This window comes from Chroicocephalus ridibundus, chromosome 2 (assembly GCF_963924245.1).
Source record: "Chroicocephalus ridibundus chromosome 2, bChrRid1.1, whole genome shotgun sequence".
In the NCBI taxonomy this organism is placed as follows: domain Eukaryota; kingdom Metazoa; phylum Chordata; class Aves; order Charadriiformes; family Laridae; genus Chroicocephalus; species Chroicocephalus ridibundus.
Window position 1 is genome coordinate 40,212,171 of NC_086285.1, and position 18,566 is coordinate 40,230,736.

An 18,566-nucleotide genomic window follows, 5' to 3' on the forward strand; every position below is an offset into this window, starting at 1 on the left:
GAAGAGCTGCAATGAATTCAAATCCTGAATTGCACTGGGTGTAAAGTGTTTCTCCCCTCGGAAAAGAGAACGATGGTGTGTACTTCACGACTTTCAGCTGCAGACTTCTCTCTAGCCTAGACATGAGCCTTGCATAAATTCAGAACTCACCAATTGTTACGGCTTTATCAAGAACCTTATTAGTGATCATTAAAAATAATCTTGCTCAGAAGGGGACTACTATATGCAAAGCCCATCTTTCCTATTTACTTCGTGACTATCAATGGTTTTTTTTTTAATGTTTATACATTAGTGCAAGGAATAGTGTTAGCATAATTCTTGTGTAAAATAAAACCAGCTGTATCCATTATAAGTGCATTACTGCCAGGAACTGTAAATATGTTTATGCCTGATAGCCTTTTGACTCAATAATATCCTGCTATCTCTGTTGGGCAGGCAAGTTTTTAAACCAAGAAAAGGCAGGTTATGATTTTCATAACCAAACTGTGTTTCTTTTTGAAGTATGTTATCTAAATTCAAATTTTAAGAAGGTCATTAAAAAAATTTGCCTGTGATTTTAAAGGAGAACAATTGAAATGTCATTTTCAAAGTGGTGGCGAGAAGGTACAATGTGCACTGAGAACAAGTTATTCCTCCCAGATATACACATACGCAGACAAACCCTGCCATATCATACCATACAAACAATTTTAATTGTGTAGTTACAGTCAATAACCACTCCTAGTCAGAACATTTCTGCATAAAGAAAATTGTGATACACTTATAAAAACAGCCAGCTGTAACAAAATAACTGGTGTTTTCATAGCAATAAACTCATAAAAAAGAAATACACCTTTATACAGAAAATTTATACAGCTGTAGCTTTAAAATTGATTGTAAACCAAAGGAAGACACATTGCAAACATCAATTATTTTCACATTAATTGCATAAGTTTCTAAGGTGATCTATTAGTTTTATTTACCTAAGCTTATTTGCATGATAGTAAAAATTGCATACAACAATAAGAGTGAAGCTTATAGTATGAATTGCTTGGATAACATAGAGCACTTTTTATAGGCAACTGTGTAAAGCACATTTTCTCTATTTAAAACTTTTAAGACACTTTGTTTTACTGCCCATCAAAATACATTTATAAATAGAAAAAAAAAATCAGTATGATAACAAGAGAAGCAATATTACATTTAACGGAAACTTCCAAAAAAATTAATTACAACATGATGCTGCAGGATCTACAAATAAATAATGAGGACTAAATTGTGTTTCACATTTTCTTTTTCATTTTCTTTAAAACCATGTAACAATGAGAATGGAAAAAAAAAATACAGTGACCTTTATTTCCAAAAGAAAACAAATCTGAATTACGGCAGTGCCATATAATACAAGGCATTTGTTGGCATATGTTATCTTTAAACTGCATTCCACAGTCTATAGTTCTTTTGTAACATACAATAGAACAAGAGTAACAAACTCTTTTTATTTTATTTTTTTAAATAAATGTGAGTTTCCAAAGATCAAGTGTGGAGTGCTACAGTAATAATTAAAAAAACAAGAATAAAACAGAAACGAAAAACAGTAAATCACAAAAGTTGTAATGCTTGTCTGAAGGCTCCAGAATCAAAATGACTGGTATCATGCTTATTGGGTACACTCACAGTGTATCCAGTGAACACAAATTAATATCAAACAATCCTCAACGCTTCATCTGTTGCTGCGAAGCAGTTTGTAAAACAGAGTAAAACATTTAGTGCAGTCTGCATTATCCTTTTTTCAACTTTTGTGCAAGTTTTGGAAGATTCATTGGCCAAACAATGAATAATAAAGGTTTTTTGACAGAACGCAAGATGGAATTTTCATTTCATTAGTAAATACCAGTGGCACTGTTGAAAGAAAATAATACTTTTAGATCAGTCTTTCAATTCAGCATTAATCTCTGTGTTCCCTTCTACCGATAACTCTTCTTCTAGTTTAACTGAAAAAAGCGTGTTTGCATTTTTGTCTTGGATGCTGTCTTCTAAATCCTTGAGCAACTCTTCCTCCTTGTACTCTGCAACATCCACCTCCAATCCAGAATTGTCCTTCAGCTTCCCATGGTGCTTGCGATAGTACCGCTGGTTCTGAAAGAACTTGATAATGGTGTACTTGGGCAGGTCAAGCTGAGCGGAGAGAGTCTGGATTGCTTCTTCATCTGGATACAGGCCTACGTCTTGGATGAAACTCTGTAGGATCCCTAGGGCTTCAACAGAAATCTTTGTTCGCGGTCGGGGTTTCTGACGATTTTCATCCTCGGATTCAGCTGGTGATGCTACTGTCGGTTGCCTTGGGGGTAGTCTGGGACCTGGTTGCTGTTGCTGTTGCTGTTGCTGCTGTTGTTGTTGCTGTTGCTGCTGCTGCTGCTGCTGCAAGACAAAGCAGAGCATTTTTTTTGTACAAATATTCTTGCTCATATTTTGTGTTTCCAAGAAAATCTGGAGGGGGGGATCGCAAAGCTATAAACAGAGGCTTAGTAAATTCAAAGAACAAAAAGGCAGGGGCCGGGGGAAAGGAAAAAAGAAAAAAAAAAGGCCACTATTGCTGAACCAGAATTAAAATACGAGTTAGTAACTCTCTGAACGCCTCATGTGTGTCTGTCTGTGCGTGAGCAGAGATGGGGGATCAAGGGACGGTGGGATATGGACAGAGAGGTGGAAGGAACACTCTGGCTTTGTTTGACTGAAAGCACCGATGACGTGACATCGGTGCGGTTTAGCTGACAAATTTTAATGAACGTGCTCCGTGAGTCAAGTGCAGACAAGACAAAATGCTAAGTAGGTGACATAGTATAGGATTAACTTGACCAGCTTTAGCCAGAACTGTAGCAAGGGCAAAGTGAGAAAAGTGCCAGATGAGGGCAAACGCACAGGAGCTCTGCCAGCAGCAGCAGCTGCCGCCCAAAAACAAGGGCTGCATATCACTAGCAATGGCTAGACTAAGGGACTGGGGGGATCGGGGGGGGAGGAGAGCATTTTAGCTAAGAGGGGAAATATCCCTCTGCTGAGCTGACCTTAGCATGTGCTGAAGTCTCGTCAAACTTGCAAGCCTTACGACAGAACGCGTTAGGTGGAACGTGCCTAACGTCACGCTGCCAAAACCCAGCCTCGGCAAGGACAAAGAGATCTGGAGGTAGGAAATCTGTATTTCCCCTTCTGGCTCCGACCTCTCTTGCCTTTGGACTCGGCAGGGGGTCTGTCTTGCTTGTGTTCAAGTATCCCAATGTATAAACAGGGAACAAACATATTTACCTGCCTCTGTGTTTGTGCTGGGGATTATTTAGTTAATATTTATAAAGCCCTAAGATGCAAAGCTCTAAATAAGTTGCACCATTATTATTAGAAGGGAACATGCTGCATTCCAAAAACTCAGGCAATAAAAATGAGCCAGTATGCACATCAGAAGAATAAGATAAAGCAAATCATGATGTAAATAATTAACAAGAGCTTAAAATGAAGTTTTGCAAGCACGGATTCAGAAACATTCTTAAAAGGTGAGGCACTGAGCCCTAGGGACAGAAGTGTTTTTCTCATCTACCTCCGAGTACAGTACACTGTAAGATCATGTTTAAAATCAAAAGTAAATTTATCAGCTACTGTTTTTGTTGACAATTTTTTTGCTTCACAGCACAGGAAGCACTGGTTAGTAAGATATTTTGGATCAGCAAATTTCTTGTCATATGGTACAAACCACCAGTTATTATTAAAAAACAACAGCAGCAAAACAAGCAGTTGCTATCACTACATTTCATTTCCCTTTGCGAGTCTCCCCGACAATTTTTTGTGTGTCGGTAGTGGTTTCCAAGCTTCCAGTGGCAGCTCACTAGCAGACCCTAAGAAGCACAAAATACTGTGCAGATTGTATAAATATTGGAGGAATTATAATTCTGTCCACTTCGCAGTGCCACTCGTGGCTGTGGAGACTTCGCGTCCGCCTCAGCACCTGGTTTAGAAGCCACTGCTCTAAGCGATCTTACTGTAAGATCTGACACAAATGCTAGTGGAATTAGGGCTCTTGCCTCATCCCTGTTCACATCCTTTCACGTTTTCTGGTCTGTGAGCAGTCCCACTCAAGGCTTCAATCCCAAAGAGATGCAAGACTACTCCCAGTACATTAAATTCTTACAAGACTGGAGGCTTTGTATATACAGTTTGAAAACTTGTGTCTTAGCTACGTGTTTATGCATCTACAACAATTACCATGTAGAAGAGCAGAGACAAAACTCAGGCCCGATCTCCCGATCGTTACTCTCACCAGTCATATTAAGAGATTACAATGCAACTGCTTATGTGAATAATATTTGCGAGATCAAACACACAACTTTTATCAACAAGGCAAGAAAATCTAAGTAAGTGGCATAGTGGTTGAATGTTTATACTGTGCATAAGCTTCTCCTTTTATCCCCTTAAGAAGCGATTTTATTAAAAACAATGTACATTTTCAAACAAGTGCTGTTTTATTACTTAATATAGATCTTTCTCTCTCTTTTTGCTAAATCAAACAGCAAGTTTCCAGGCTTTCACAATTATTTTAGTACTCAATATCCTAAGGGATTGTCTTATTCAGTTTGCTTTATCTTTAATATACACTCGTGTTGTTTCTGGCTGCGAGATAACTCTATCCTTCCTAGCTTTGTAAAGATTTTGCTGTATAGGTAATACAAATGATACTCTGGGTCTCAGCTGAGGCTGGGAAAGCACGGGGCAATATCTGCCCTTTAAGAGGGAGCAGTTAAAAGGCTGACCTCAGGTCTTCCGTGAGAAGGGATTAAAGAGTCCCCAGCTCAGAGAGACAGCAGCCCGCACCGCCGACCCGGGCGACGGCATTTAGCAAAACACCCAGCCGCCCGCCTGGTTCGTGGTGCCCGTGGAGGGGGGCTGCCCCGGAGCAGAGCGCGGCTGTTTCCAAGCCCCGTGGCGTGGGTCCTGCATCCCCTCCTCTCTCTCCCTGCCACGGCGCCCTTGTGCCAGCTCACCTGCGGAGCAGCACCCAGCCAAGGTCCAGCGGTCAGCAGGCCTGGTAAGAAAGCGCCTCTATGCTCTCCTTTCCCAAGGGTGGTGGGAGAGGGGCTCTGAAGGAAAAACAAACAAACATTGACTCACCCCAGTCTCGACTGGGGTTAAAGTGGGATGAGGAATCCCCTTCCCTTCACTCCTACCCGGGGCGAGGTGCTGTTGTTGAGGGTTCGAGCTTGGCTTTTGGACAACAGCTCCAACAAGGTCCTCCCGCTTCACTGGCCAAGGCGTTTGACAACCAGTGCCAAACGCCCCTGCCTTTCGGTCCTGACGCCTGCCTAGCCCAGGACAGCCAGCACGGGGGCTCCCCCTGCCCGGCACGCAGCTGCCTCCGTGCCACCGCGGCCACGCACGTTTGCGAAAAACCACCAAACCAAAACAAAAACCGTGGGTGGTCGCACGCTCTCCTTTGAACTCCGGTGGCGCACGGCAGCGTGCTCTTATCTCGTACCGGGAGACCTGCATTTAGCCTGGCCGGGAGGAAAGAAACACTAATTTCCTTTGCTCCGTTTAAAGCTTTATTTACTTAGCGCTCTGCGGGATTGGCCAAGGTAAACTAACCTGAATCTGTTCTGCTGGCACATGGATAATGTGGGAAGGCCTGTCACCATGGTGATGAACTGCATTGCTTTCTTGTTCATAAATGGCATCGCGTTCAGGCTGAGGAAGACTGAGGAACCTTCGGATCATGGAGAGATTCTCCCAGAGGGTCCTGTTCTCTGGTGAGGGATCTTCTTTCCAACGTAACAGCTCACAGAGCCACCCCTTGAAGATAACACCAGCAAAACATTAGTTTTTTCCCTCACTTCACGAGGGGCAAAACGTGTACTTTCGAGGCGCTGCATTCTCTCCCGCTCACCCCCGGTAGGAAAGGCCTTTCGCTGCACAGGCTGGGCTCAAAGCAAACACCGATACAGCGAGAGGCGGCCACGCTATTTCACAGACCCTCGCCAACCACAAGCATATTGGAAAGCACCTTCCCCCTGGTCCCACACCACAGCGCTGCTGTTTGTTTGCTTAGAAACAAACCGTTGATGAAGGCAGAATCCCTTACACGCTCCCCTCCGCAGGACGGGTGTTTTACTGGCACCAGCATGTTCTCTCTGCTGCCTCTTTTCTTTTATGCAAGGCTACGCCCATCCGAGAGCATCGACACCGTGTTTCAGGAGCTGGTAGACTGTCTGCTGAGCAATTTTTAAAATCCTGGTACTAATACTCTAAACCAGAAAGTACTTCAAATATCTGCCTTGTCTGTAGGGCTGCCTAACGCAAAGCACAGCCGTAGAGGAGATCCCTAATGTCCTTTCAAAAGACAGGAATCCTTTGACTAGGCGCAGCCAAGTAACACCTTCTTCCTATCTGCTACAAGTAGAGGTGCCTCTGCAGGTGAACTTAGTTCAAGTGACAGATGACTCTCTCTTTCAAGATTTTTCTCACAGACCCAGAAAAAACCACTTTCTCAGTTTTACATACACTCTTAGGGCTTGAGGGGGAGCACGGTATGCTCAGGCTTCTGCTATACTCTTTTTACCATTTCCACATCACAGGACAGTGAGTTTCCCAAGAGCTCACTTACTTTAATTCAGACATGGTTTTGGGATACATACTACAAAGTCGGCTACAGAATCCCCTGCAAGAACTGCCGCGGCTGCTAATTTGCTTCTAAAAGAGACATCAAGTTCATTTTGAAAATTTAACAATTGTATTCTTACATCTTCTTGGAATTTAATTGAGGATTTTTTTCTGAATTGGGCACTGGTAGTTTTAAAAGAAGAGTGCAAACACTCTAGCTAGCACAGTGTGCGTCAGCAGCATTTTTTTTGTATATTAAAATTAGAAACAAAATGTTACATGTATAAAACATGCATACTTCCTTTCTTTTAGCTTCAAAGATCTGTTTTCAAAACTAGGTCCATGCAATTTTATTTCTTAATGCTGTAGGAAAGATAATGTGACATTTTATTGAATCAACAAATAATATAAATGTACAGAAGCTTTTAGATCCTTTTTATATGTACTAGTAGTTGAAAAATGGTTTATCCAGACTAGTTTACTACTAGATACAATAGATACACAAATACAATATAGAAATGTATTTTCTTGAAGACATTCATATCTTTAGCTAACAGTTAATAAAAGCAGTGTAAAAATATTGCCACAATAGGAAGAGGTGAAAGTAAACAAATAATCTTAGTGCATTCATATTGTATACAAAAATATTTAGTGAGGTGTGTATAAAAACTTGAAGTATATTCTCTTGGATAGAAGTGGAAAACTGAACAAATGACACAGGAGAAAATGCCCCTGAGAAACAGAAATACTCAAAATGACAAATGTTAAAGAGAGGGCGGTAGCAGAGCCAAGAAGGCAAAAAATTTAAATGGGGCCAAAATCCGCCGGGTGCTCAGTAGGCGTGCGAGGGAGGGAGGGGAGAAGGAAGAGAGGCGGCGGCACCCCAGGGATGAAGCGCACCCCAGGCCTTGACCACACGCTAAGGGGGGATGCCAGGTATTGCCCCAGGGTTTAGCAAGCTGACTGGGAAATGTGGCCAAACTGGGAATGTTGCCTTCATACAGCGCACGTAACGTACAGCCCATCCCAGCTGGAATCGCATGGCATGTTTTTAAAACAGTAGCAAGGGTCTGTGGATTCTCCCTCCACATCGTGAGGCACCCTGGAATGTGTCAGCAGGTTCATGTACGAACTCTCCCTGCCCCTAATAAAATCAACATGTTGCTTGCAGTTCTCTGCCCACCTCGCTTCCATGAGGACACGTGCTGGATTATGCTCAACGACACTATTAGTTTTCTTCAGAGAGTTAGAAGAGGTGCAATGAAAGCATAGGTAGTTTGTTGGGGATGGAGGAGAGAAGAAGATGAAGGAAACAAATCTAGATCTTTTAACTAAAATGCAGTTATAAAATTTTTAGTTAAAAAAAAACAAACCAGACCAGACCAGCCCACCCTGAAGCATAAAAATTGTCCTTTGGTTGTCCGGAGTCTGCACTGCTTCACGTTGAAACTGCTGGTCCTCTTTCTCACGGTGGTGAAACAGAGAGCAGAGCTGACTAACACGGCAGCTCGGTGAAAGTAAAAAAAAAAAGACAAAACAACCTGTCCCCTCCCATGACACCTCTCTAAGGTATACAGACAGGCTGGAAAAGAAACTGCACCGTGCATTTAGAACGTGCACAGATTTTGTATGGTGACCAAGTGAATCACAGGGGTTTTTTTTTGAAAAAGAAGACAGTAGAAACTCTTTTTAAATGTCCAGCAGTAAAAATAATTCCTAAGCAATCACATTTTATGCTGATTAAATGTATTTCACAACAACAGTTTTTGTTAACTAAGAAATTTCTTCTCCCCTTGACGTCTTTTCTGTTTCTATATTTACTAGATCAGACCTTATTTTTATTAATTACTGATGGCTAACATTATATTTCCAGTATTTTTCTATCAACTTTTGCACTTAACTAATACTTCTAATTCCTTATCTAAAAAGGATTTGACGATGCATGTCTCTGCTAGCCTTTCAGGGAAGCAGCGATTTTGAGATACTGAAATCAGATGCTTCTGCCACAGTACACAGAATAGACTGCTATTCTACCAAAATGTCTCTTTTCCACTGGGTTCGTCATGTTTTTAAAGAAGTAGACATATTCTGATGCAACACATGATGGCAACATGGAAACGACCAACTGAATCCTTCTAAAATTACAGGGATAGAAACAATTTTTTGGTCTTCGTGGTTTATTTCTGAAAATATTTATGAAAGCTGATCTCACAAATATTCTCAGAAGAGACAGTGAATGGGCAGTAACAGAGGCTGTAGGGGTTTACTTTGTTAAAAGACTAAAACCTTTATACCGATATGCTTTCTTTTGGTTCAAAACAAACAAACAGTTTAGTTTCAGGTTCAGAATCCTGTATACAACATAAAGCTCATTCATAAAAGTCAGCTAAATGAGAATGTCTGAAAGGTTTTTGTAAATTTTAGGAAAAGTAATCATACAGACTTTTGTAATGGTGAATTTTAAGTTCTGTAAAATTTGTAAGTTCTGGTTCTGATCTAAAGAAGTATGAACTGCTGTATGAATTTAATGCAGCTGAATTTACGAATGAATGTAATAAGGCTGATTTTTCCCCCCTTATACTCATTTAAGGCTAGAGCAATTTCTGTCTAACAATTTATTCTGAAGGAGGGCTTGGGCCACTGGGGTTTTTTGTCCTTATAGTCTTTCAGGAAGTGGAAAGGACCACAAAATAATAAGGAAATATTTATAACTCAGATTAGATCACAACCGGTTTATACAGCATATATAGCACATCGTTAAAAAAACAGCCTTAAAATAATTAAGCTGATATATCTATGCAGCAAGGCAAACCCCCCAAAACTCTGCAATGACATTGGGAACAACCTTGATTTTAAAACAGAGTAAATTTGCCAGGCAACATTACACTGAATATAAAGAGAGTACAAAGCAAAATATAAACATTAGCCACATGTAAATATGTTTGGAGAACTTTCAGGATGTTACTACTTTTCAAACTGACAAAGTTTAATTTGACACCTTCTGTTCTAAAACCTTTGTTTCTATTCAAAATCACGCCTTTAGCTGCTATCAATCACTATGCTCTCCCTATTACTTAAAATACTGGCATGGGCCCTGGATAAGCTGAAAATGCCATGCAGATGAATTCTGAGATAATATGCTCAAACCTGTTATATACAACACAAATCCTGTAAAGTTATGTATTGTAAACCTACATTTATTGGGAACTAAAAGTCTTAAATCCATCTGCTACAAAGAAAATACTGTTATGCACTTTCAAGTAACCAAGTACCATCTGCAAAGGTCTTGCTACAGTAAGCAAGAAAATGGTGAAAAAAAAAAAAGATGCTAAACCTAAGATATTTAAAATAAATAAGAGTCTTCTGTCTGGTTTTCTGATAGGGATTTAGTAAAGAAACATAAGACATTAGAGGAAAAAAACCTGTGAAAGCCGAACTGCCAAACTATTGCAGGAAAAGCGCAAAGAGGATAACTGCCAAACATAAGACTCTGCAAGACCCATGAGCATGCTTATTTTAAAGAAAGCATCTATGCATTTTATGTATCCAAATGCTATTTTATTCAGTCTGACCTGTGCTGTGTTTATATAAAATCTTCTTCTCTTTCATGTAGACTTTCTAACAAACTATACTTGCATTCTGGTATCTTTCTTATTAAACGAAAAAACAAAAAGGTAATTGAAATCTGCACTTAAGGTGTAAATACCAACCCTAATTACATCAAAGAGGGTAGCATTACAACCATGAAATATGTTCTCTGGGCAAAGCTTTCCAAATCAGCAACAAACACATCTACTCTGGGAAGAAAAGGCTTCAAGGTGGAGCAACTGAACTCTTTTGTTTGGTGAATTTGTTACAGTGGTAACAACTTGCCAAATGAGGAATATTTCTTACAGAATAACTAACAAAGACTCCAACATTTTTTAGAAGAGCTGTAATCTGAATCTAAGAAGGCAAAACATTTTAGAGTATCAGTGCTAAGATATGAACAGTTTTTCTTTGGTATAGTATAGCTAAGAGTTTTTTTGTATCATTCTCTGGGGCATATAGTGTAATAAAAATATATGGTGTTAAAAGAAATCAGTCTAAATAGGGAGGTATTTGATACAAACATTTTCTCAGAAAGCGTGAATTGCATTTCAGCATCTACTGTGAACAAAGACTAACTACATAATCCATTAAACAGTACTTCTAACTCCAAAAAATTGAGTATTGTAGACTAAACTAAAGTAGGCATTTTGAATGAGCACATTTTCAGCAACTAACTAGAAAGCTAGCAATTTATCATTCAGCAAATAATTTTCTACTTTTAAAAGAATCTGTAAGTGTTACTTATGCTAATGAAGACTGTTTTTAATCTGCCCACAAACATGCTAATAGAGGGCAATTTTTTTTTTATTTACGATGCTGAAGGCACTCGAGTTTATAGAACACAGATATGAAATTACACTTGGTAAAATGGGCTCTTAATTGTCTGAGCAACCCAAATCCTTCACCTTTAACACAAAAGCTTATAGACAAAACAAAGGAAAAGAACTCATGGACTAAACTTTAAATATTGACTTTTTCTCCTTCAAAAGCCATCCAACTTGCTTTACAAATCTCATTGTTGTTGCAAATGGCTGCCTTCATCATAGATATTTCCATTTCTTTTCAAAACAGAATCCACGTATAGAAGAGAAGAAATAAAGGCCAACATCACCACTACAGTATATGCATATAGTCTTAGTCTTCAGTATTGGACTTGTAAGCTGCTCATTGCACAGAAAGGTTGCTTTTGGAAAAGTCATAATACTTTGAACGAGATACATAATGGTAGCAAAGGAGTACTGAAAGCATTTTAAATTATTTACTAGGTTAAAAGGGTGAAATGGTACTTTAAATACATCAAATTTCATCATCTGGGCCATTTTTTGGTGGCAAAGTGGTATTGATCTTTCCAAATGCTTAAAATTAACTATTTCCAGAAGGTCATTATTTGATTAAAGGCATTAAAGTTGAGGGCAAGAAATGATGCACTTTGTCTTCTTTCCCATTCAAATAATCATGTAATTTAATCAGAACTATCCCTTCATGTCCTGTAATAAAAATGTTTGTCTTAAGATATTGTTCTTTACCTAACATATTAACCTTTAAATGTTATGAAGTTCTTAAGAATAATCTCTGCTTACAGAAGATTCTTCCATAATGCAATGAAAGGATCTCCAGCATTTAAATTGATAAGGCCAAATTTCCCCTACACATTGATTAGAAAACACATTAAACCCTTCAACTGAGATTTCTCACACAACAGGATCGAAAATGCAGGGAGTTCTGAATCAGTACTCTCATGCTTATGGCATTGAGAAGTAAAATAAATGTCACTTCAGCACAAACAAAGACGACAAATAAGTAACAATGGACGCTGCTTTGATTTATCTGGGAAATGCCGTTTGCGTTACATTTCTATTATCCAGAAAAATATGGCAGGGAACACCCACCGCAGCGTAAGAACGGTGCATTTAATTCAAAATTCATTTTCAGGCTGAGATTACTTAAATCTGACTTCTTTCTGGGTGAAATACCTACGGGTTCAGACAGGAGAACAAGCCTAGATGATGAGAGGAGTTCTTTTTAGCCTTAAATTCTTCTGGAATTTCCTGATTGCAGGTAAATTTATTGTGATTGCAGGTTTATCTTTCCTAAAATACATAAATTGTCCTGGTTATCTCCTATGCAAAGCTGAATAGACTCGAATTCTTCACAGGAGAAATGAAGTCTATTAAAAGAGATGCTACTGGATATTTTTATAAAATTTTTTGAAAACTAATAATCTACCAGACTTAGTTTTTGATACCAACCAACACATTTGTTAGTGAAAATCTTTTCAGTTTAGCTTATATTTGAAAGTAATTTTAAGCACTGACTTCTGTGAAGCATATACTTTCCATTAATTTAAAAACTGCTGTGAACGTTCAATACTGTGGGGTTTCCCTGTTTTTCTCACAAAACTCTGTATCTTTAACTCAAGCAGAAAAAGCTGGTTTTCAGCCTGTTCCAGAAGAGGGGCAGAGATACCAGATTATGAACGCCTCTTCTTGAGACTTGGCCTAAAGTGTCCCCAGAAAGATGGTTGCCTCAGTGTTTTATTTATGCTAATCAGCCTTAAGTTTCGAGGCTTTGCCTTTGAGCATTCCCCTAAATCAGAGAAAGTTTGAAACCTGAAGCTGTCCTTTATCTCCAGATATTTCTGGTTTATCTATTTTACTGGCTTTCATTACTAGAACATCGAAAGGGGAAGCCAGATGTGAATTTTAAGTAAATCTCTATCTGCCATCATAATAGATGAGATTTAGCAAAACAAACAAACTGAAAACCCCACAACCTCATAGGGCTTTTCAGAAGAAAGGTAAACTTCACTAGCAGGAAAAACTTCCTTTGAAGAATACTGAAACAGATTATGCCGTTTCCTTAAATTTCTTATCCAACCTATTATTCAGCCACGCCATCTGCCTGGATGTTACCTCCACCTCTTCTCTGGGTCATGAAAAACAAATGACCAAACAGCTAGCAGCAGTACCGACAGTATTTCACCGCAATTTTTTGGTGATACTTTTGGGGCAGAGGATTCCTAACGTCTCTTCTTCTCTCTGCCTGTTCTCCTCTCTAGCTGCAGCACTTAAAAATTACATACGTATTTCTATTCTTGTAAACATCCAAACAAATAAATAGGAAACCTGCTAAAGCAACCTCTCAAATTCGATGAATGACAAGCGGCAATTAAGTACAGAAACAAAATGAGCAGGAGAGCCGTGGCCCTGCTCCCACAGTCTGGTCTGTCGTATTAGACCTCTCCTTCCACCCGGAGCCCCGGTGGGTGGCCAAGAGCCAACGCCACCGAAAAACTTGTCGGATTTAAGGTCTGAGGCTGGATCGAAATTGGTGGGTGTGTTCCCTGTGTACAAGCACTTGAGACGTACCACGAGCTCTCGGAAAGAAAAAACCTAACCCGTAACTCTAAACCTGACTGAAAACATCAGTTCCATTACTTTTTAGTTGAGTACAGAGGGAATTGAATAATCCAAATGAAGGGCTTCTCCCAAGCTCGGTTTCTCTGCTCTCAGCCTCCTCCACCTTCCCTTTCCCTTGTTCAAATGTATCTTCTTTACAGTGTTGCCTTCAATCGCCTAGCAATGATAGATAGGCACAAGCCCTAATCAAAAACCTAATATGCATGCCTTTGAAAATCTTACATAAAATGCAACTACATTCATATGTAAAAAGAAGGGGGAAAAGTAATAAATGCAAAAAACAGTGGGTGAAGCTTTATTCTGCCTTCCTCTACTCCAGACCCTTCCTCTTTCACACACACGATTCAATTGTCATTGTAACTGTGAGATACCCGTGACAAAAAATGGACTTGACAATTGAAAAAAAAATATCTAAACACGAAAAAACAACTGCTAATTATTAAATAAGTCAGTCTTAGTCTGGTACATTACCTTTTATAGTACAGGCATATAAAATGGGTCAGTGGGTTTCACAGAAGATGACTGGTAATATATGGCCCTTTATCTTTTATTTAAGTAGAGCGAAGTACTGATTTCACTGCAATACCGATGCTTCCCTTGAAAGTAAATACAACCCTAAATCCAACCATGACCCTTAATAGCCCATATTTATTTATTCTTAACCATACAATCAATTTTTGTATGGCAGCTATATCTGCAGTTTAGTTAGAGAAGGGTCTTTAATAGAAAGAGCCTGGCAATTTTAAAAATCTTTTTTACTACTATCAATTTACAAGTGAACAGCAAATGTTTATTATTACGTTGCTTACAGAGATTTAACATTTGCTTTGGGGGAAAGACCTCCAGTAAAAAGGCCACAAGGCCAAAGTGTCACTTCCGTAATTACTTGTATGTGTGTATAACACATTGTTAGATTTATTATTTTTTTTTAAAAGATTATAATTTCCCAGAAGGAGTAATTTAAATCTGTGGTTTCTTGTCATATGTTTTTTCTTTCCAGAATTCATTTTGGATGAGGGGAAGATCTACCACACACTGAGGAATCACAGGCTCATAGTTATTTGGAATTCATTGCAAATTCAGTTCAGCTGACAAGATGTTCCAACAAGCGACATCATTCCAAAACACACACAGCTCAAATCCATTCTCAGACATCCCTTCACATTTTTACGGCCTAAATGTTTTCATAGAGTTTTGAATTAGACATTTAAATATTCTGAGAAAATGTCTTTTAGCTTGTCTCTTGCAGTTCAGCTGGCTTCTGTGGCTCCCGGTTTCATAGCGAAGAGCGCTCAGCGCTCTGATAATGCCCAGGGTGACGGGAGCCTTAAGGAAATTGAAAAGAAACTTTCTCTAACTTTTCTCCAGATTTTGTTAACCACAGAAAAAGTCAGAAAATTAATAACGTCCATCACCTCAATGCAGTTTTTTTTTTTTTTAAATCTTTAAAATCCACACCTGTGAAAGACAGACGCCCCCCAGCAAATGAGAAGGGAGCAGCCAGAAGCACGTATCTCACCCACGGAAAAATAAAGGCAGTGAAGCCCTGAGAAAGCTCAAATACTTGTAGCGTGGTTGCTTGGGGCATAGACTCAAAAGAATAGGAAAGCTGGATCAAACGGGAAGCTGGAGAGATCAGGTTTCCCTCCTGGGTGGGAACCAACACAAGAGTGTTTTCAGGTAGTTTGCCATTAGGATGGGGACGAGAACAGCCACAAGGGAAAAGCTCCTAGAGAGAGCAGTGCTCAGCGTTAGACTTTTCCTCACCGGCCAAGAAAAGTGCCAGCCAAGCTGAGTCCCAGCCCCAGCCGTATTTCCAGGCAGCAGCTTCTGCCCTTAAATCAGGCGCTGCGTGGAGCTGGCACATTTCTTCCTGCCCTGATCCCTCTGTTCCGTCCCCCTTCCCCAAGTGAAAAGGATCAATCCCTTTAGTTAGACTCTCTCCTCATATTTAATAAGAGTAGCAATTGATTTCTCAGAGGTGAAGCAAACTGGCTGCCCCGAAGCAAAAATAAAAAGAAACTTATTTGAGCCCTTCATAGCTTGCTTTTTTTAAGAAAATAACTGCTTTTATATAAACAGTGGAAAGTTCCTATATCTGTAGAGCTTTCTTCTGCGTGTTACATATACTAGAGATGCTAAGCACCGGGCTCAGCAAAATACCTAGTCACCTAAGTAAACCCACAGACATAACTGATGTGTGGGCAAATCTTGCTCAGTTGGGATCCAAAACTTCAGGGAATTCTGCTAAGGGCCACTCAGTCCAAAAGCCTTTTCTTTACAAAGATTCTGAAAACTATTTTCATGTGCTTCTCAAATGCCATCCTGAAGTAAGGGAACACGACACTGAACAAGAATAAAAATGAGATGACCACTGAATAACAATGTGTTTTCAGATAAAATTTGGCAGATTTGGAGTTAGATAAATATTTGCAAATTGGAATTCTCCCCCACTTAGCTAGCTGCGTGCTTGCCCTAGCCTATTCATTATATGCCAACTGTTAGGGGTAATTTGTAACTAAAAATCTGAATTTTGACTTAGAAGTCTGATTTGAAGAAAATAAAAAAATGGACACAATGAGAAATTATTAGGAACAGTGAAATTAAAAATCATCTGGAATAAAAGACTGTCTCCTTTCTCACCTTGCACCTAGAAATCCTGTAACGCTTTCAGGTGTCGTGTGAATTTTGAATTATCCAGTTTAACGTTCAGGGAGAAAATACACATCTATTATTTCTTACTCCTTCCTTTGCCCAACAACCCTTCACCTGAATAGTAATCTGTCACTCCTTTAACAAACCGCTTATCGGACCGTTACCGTATATTTGTGTTTGCATAAGATGCCTTTATTCTTTGCAGTAACGTGTTTAGCAGCTCTGGGTTTTTTTGGGGAGGAATTTTACCCTGTCATTTCCTGTTTAGTTACGGGTTGAGCTCGCTTTTGTTTTCTGCGCTGTTTACTTGGTACCCTGCTTCCCCCATTGCCGGGAACCACGGGCTGCTCGCTAACTCCTCAGCCTCCTCTCGGCTCTGCCACTGCAGCTTTGTTTTCATTTCCGTACGTCATTAACTCTCGTGCAGCTCGCTCAGACTTTTCCCCTTCTTTCTTTTTTTTTTTTTCTCTTTTTAATAGCGCTTTAGTTTTTTCATGTTAAAACACCGATACGCTGAATCTTCAAAAGCCTCCCGAATCAGCTCTCTGCCCACAGCAGGCACGAGAAAACTGAGAAATCAAGAACGTGGCTCTTTTCCCAGCTAAACGCGTGTCGCCATGCGGGGACGGGAATGATGTTTCACCCACGAAGCTGGCGGTGCTGGCAACCAGCCCTTGGCTCCCCACCACCCCAGGGTGCCCACCCTGCACCCCACGCACAAGCAGGCGCTTGTGCAATGCAACTGGGTGGGAGTGGGGGATGCACCTGGGGTGGGATGTCCCAGGTGCAGCTCTGGCACAGAGGGGGACAGCAGCAGGACAGGAGAAAGGGGCAGATGGAGCAAGAGCGGATGGTGAGGGTATATACGGGAGAGGAAAGGGGTGGGAAAAAGTCTAAGGAAGGCTAAGAGGGGAGCTATAACCAGAGGAATTAGCGAAGGTGGCGAGAGGAAAACAAAACAGAAGGTGAGGATACAAAAAGCGGGAAGAGAGAGATTAAGAAAATCCATCCTGCCAGAAACAGCACCTCTTGTCAGGCAGACAGCAGGTGCTGCCTGAGGAAGAGCTGATTCACGCATCTGGAGTGTAGGAACCGAAACACCTCTACCTAAGAAAGAAAAACTAAAAATAAAGACTCAAAGGAGGTGGGAGAGGGTGCCGCGCTTTTTTCTTTCAGCAATCCAGTGCTTCCCGACTGCACAACATTTTTCGAATAGTTCTGCGAAGAAACGAGAGCTGGATTTCCGGACCCCTGCAAGAATCCTGATGGTTCATTTCAGCATTATCTCTTCCAACGCGAGCCCTTCCTGCCCTCCTCTTCCCTTACTCCAGGCTCATTTTTGAGACCTCGGCAGCCATAGCACCTCCAGGGCTCCAGATGCACCTCCAGGACAAGATTTCCCCTTGTTCGGGGTCTGCACGGACCCCAGGGGAGTCAGTCACGGAAGTGCAGCAAGGACACTGATGGCACACCTACGCCGACCTACTCCAGCTCAGCTCTGGGAGACTCGTAATGCAGCCGGTAACTGCTGGCCAAGTGGTACGAGCGTGGGTCTTTAACACCCTCGGCAGCAGTCTGGGGGGGCCATCTCTGTAGCCAAATTTTCTGCTACAAACCGTGCCTTCAGTGGCTTTCAAAAACTACCCTGCTCACCTTCTTCTGACTGACTTCGAACACTGAGTCTTAGCTCCACATCTCCTGCACTTTCAATATTGCCACTGCATCCCAAATCACTGGCAATGGATAAAACAATCTCTTACTAAAGCTACTTTTTTTTTTTTTTTTTTTTTTAAACCTCCCCTGGAAGCCTTATTACAGATTAGATTTGATGAATTTCTATCAGATGCACTGCACCATTCCTCTCGCCTGACAATACCTGCAACAGCTTTTGGGGAATCTGCTCAGTGGCAGTCTGCGCACTTAATTTTTTTTTTCCTTGCTGTAAGAATTGTTATAGAACCTTATAATTAAAACTTTCTATCAACACTGCATTAATTTTTTCTCTGTGTAGCAAAAGTAGCCAACAGTGATCCACTAAAGAGTAGATGGTTTCAAAAAAAACCCTTACTAAGTACTGAAGGCTGTTTAATTAGGGCAAGCTGAACAATTTAACTGAAAAAAATGGATTTATACAAAAAGCAAAACAATTTACAGACAACATTTCATTTCCTAAAAACTAACCATATCTGTTTTTCGTAAGAAATACTGGAATGTTTTAATAAAAAAAAATAATCAATTTTCCATTTGCCAAAATTCTAGACACTTTGAGGATTCTTTTTTAAAGAA

The 18,566-nt window shown here is 40.2% G+C and overlaps 1 protein-coding gene across 6 annotated transcripts in view; it reads right to left on the bottom strand.

The window, feature by feature from the left end:
- Positions 1–680: 680 nt before the first annotated feature.
- The window catches only part of SATB1 (SATB homeobox 1), a 94,101-nt gene continuing 76,215 nt past the window's right edge, over positions 681–18,566 (bottom strand). For 4 of the 6 annotated variants that reach the window (XM_063325155.1, XM_063325154.1, XM_063325156.1 and 1 more), the window contains 3 exons: positions 5,605–5,808; positions 5,004–5,099; positions 681–2,397 (listed from right to left, as the gene is read on the bottom strand). In XM_063325155.1, the coding sequence (XP_063181225.1) occupies positions 1,906–2,397; positions 5,004–5,099; positions 5,605–5,808 (792 nt within the window). In that variant the 3' untranslated portion in view covers positions 681–1,905. The remainder of the gene's footprint in view (positions 2,398–5,003; positions 5,100–5,604; positions 5,809–18,566) is intronic. The other 2 variants (XM_063325159.1, XM_063325158.1) reach the window with 2 other exon arrangements.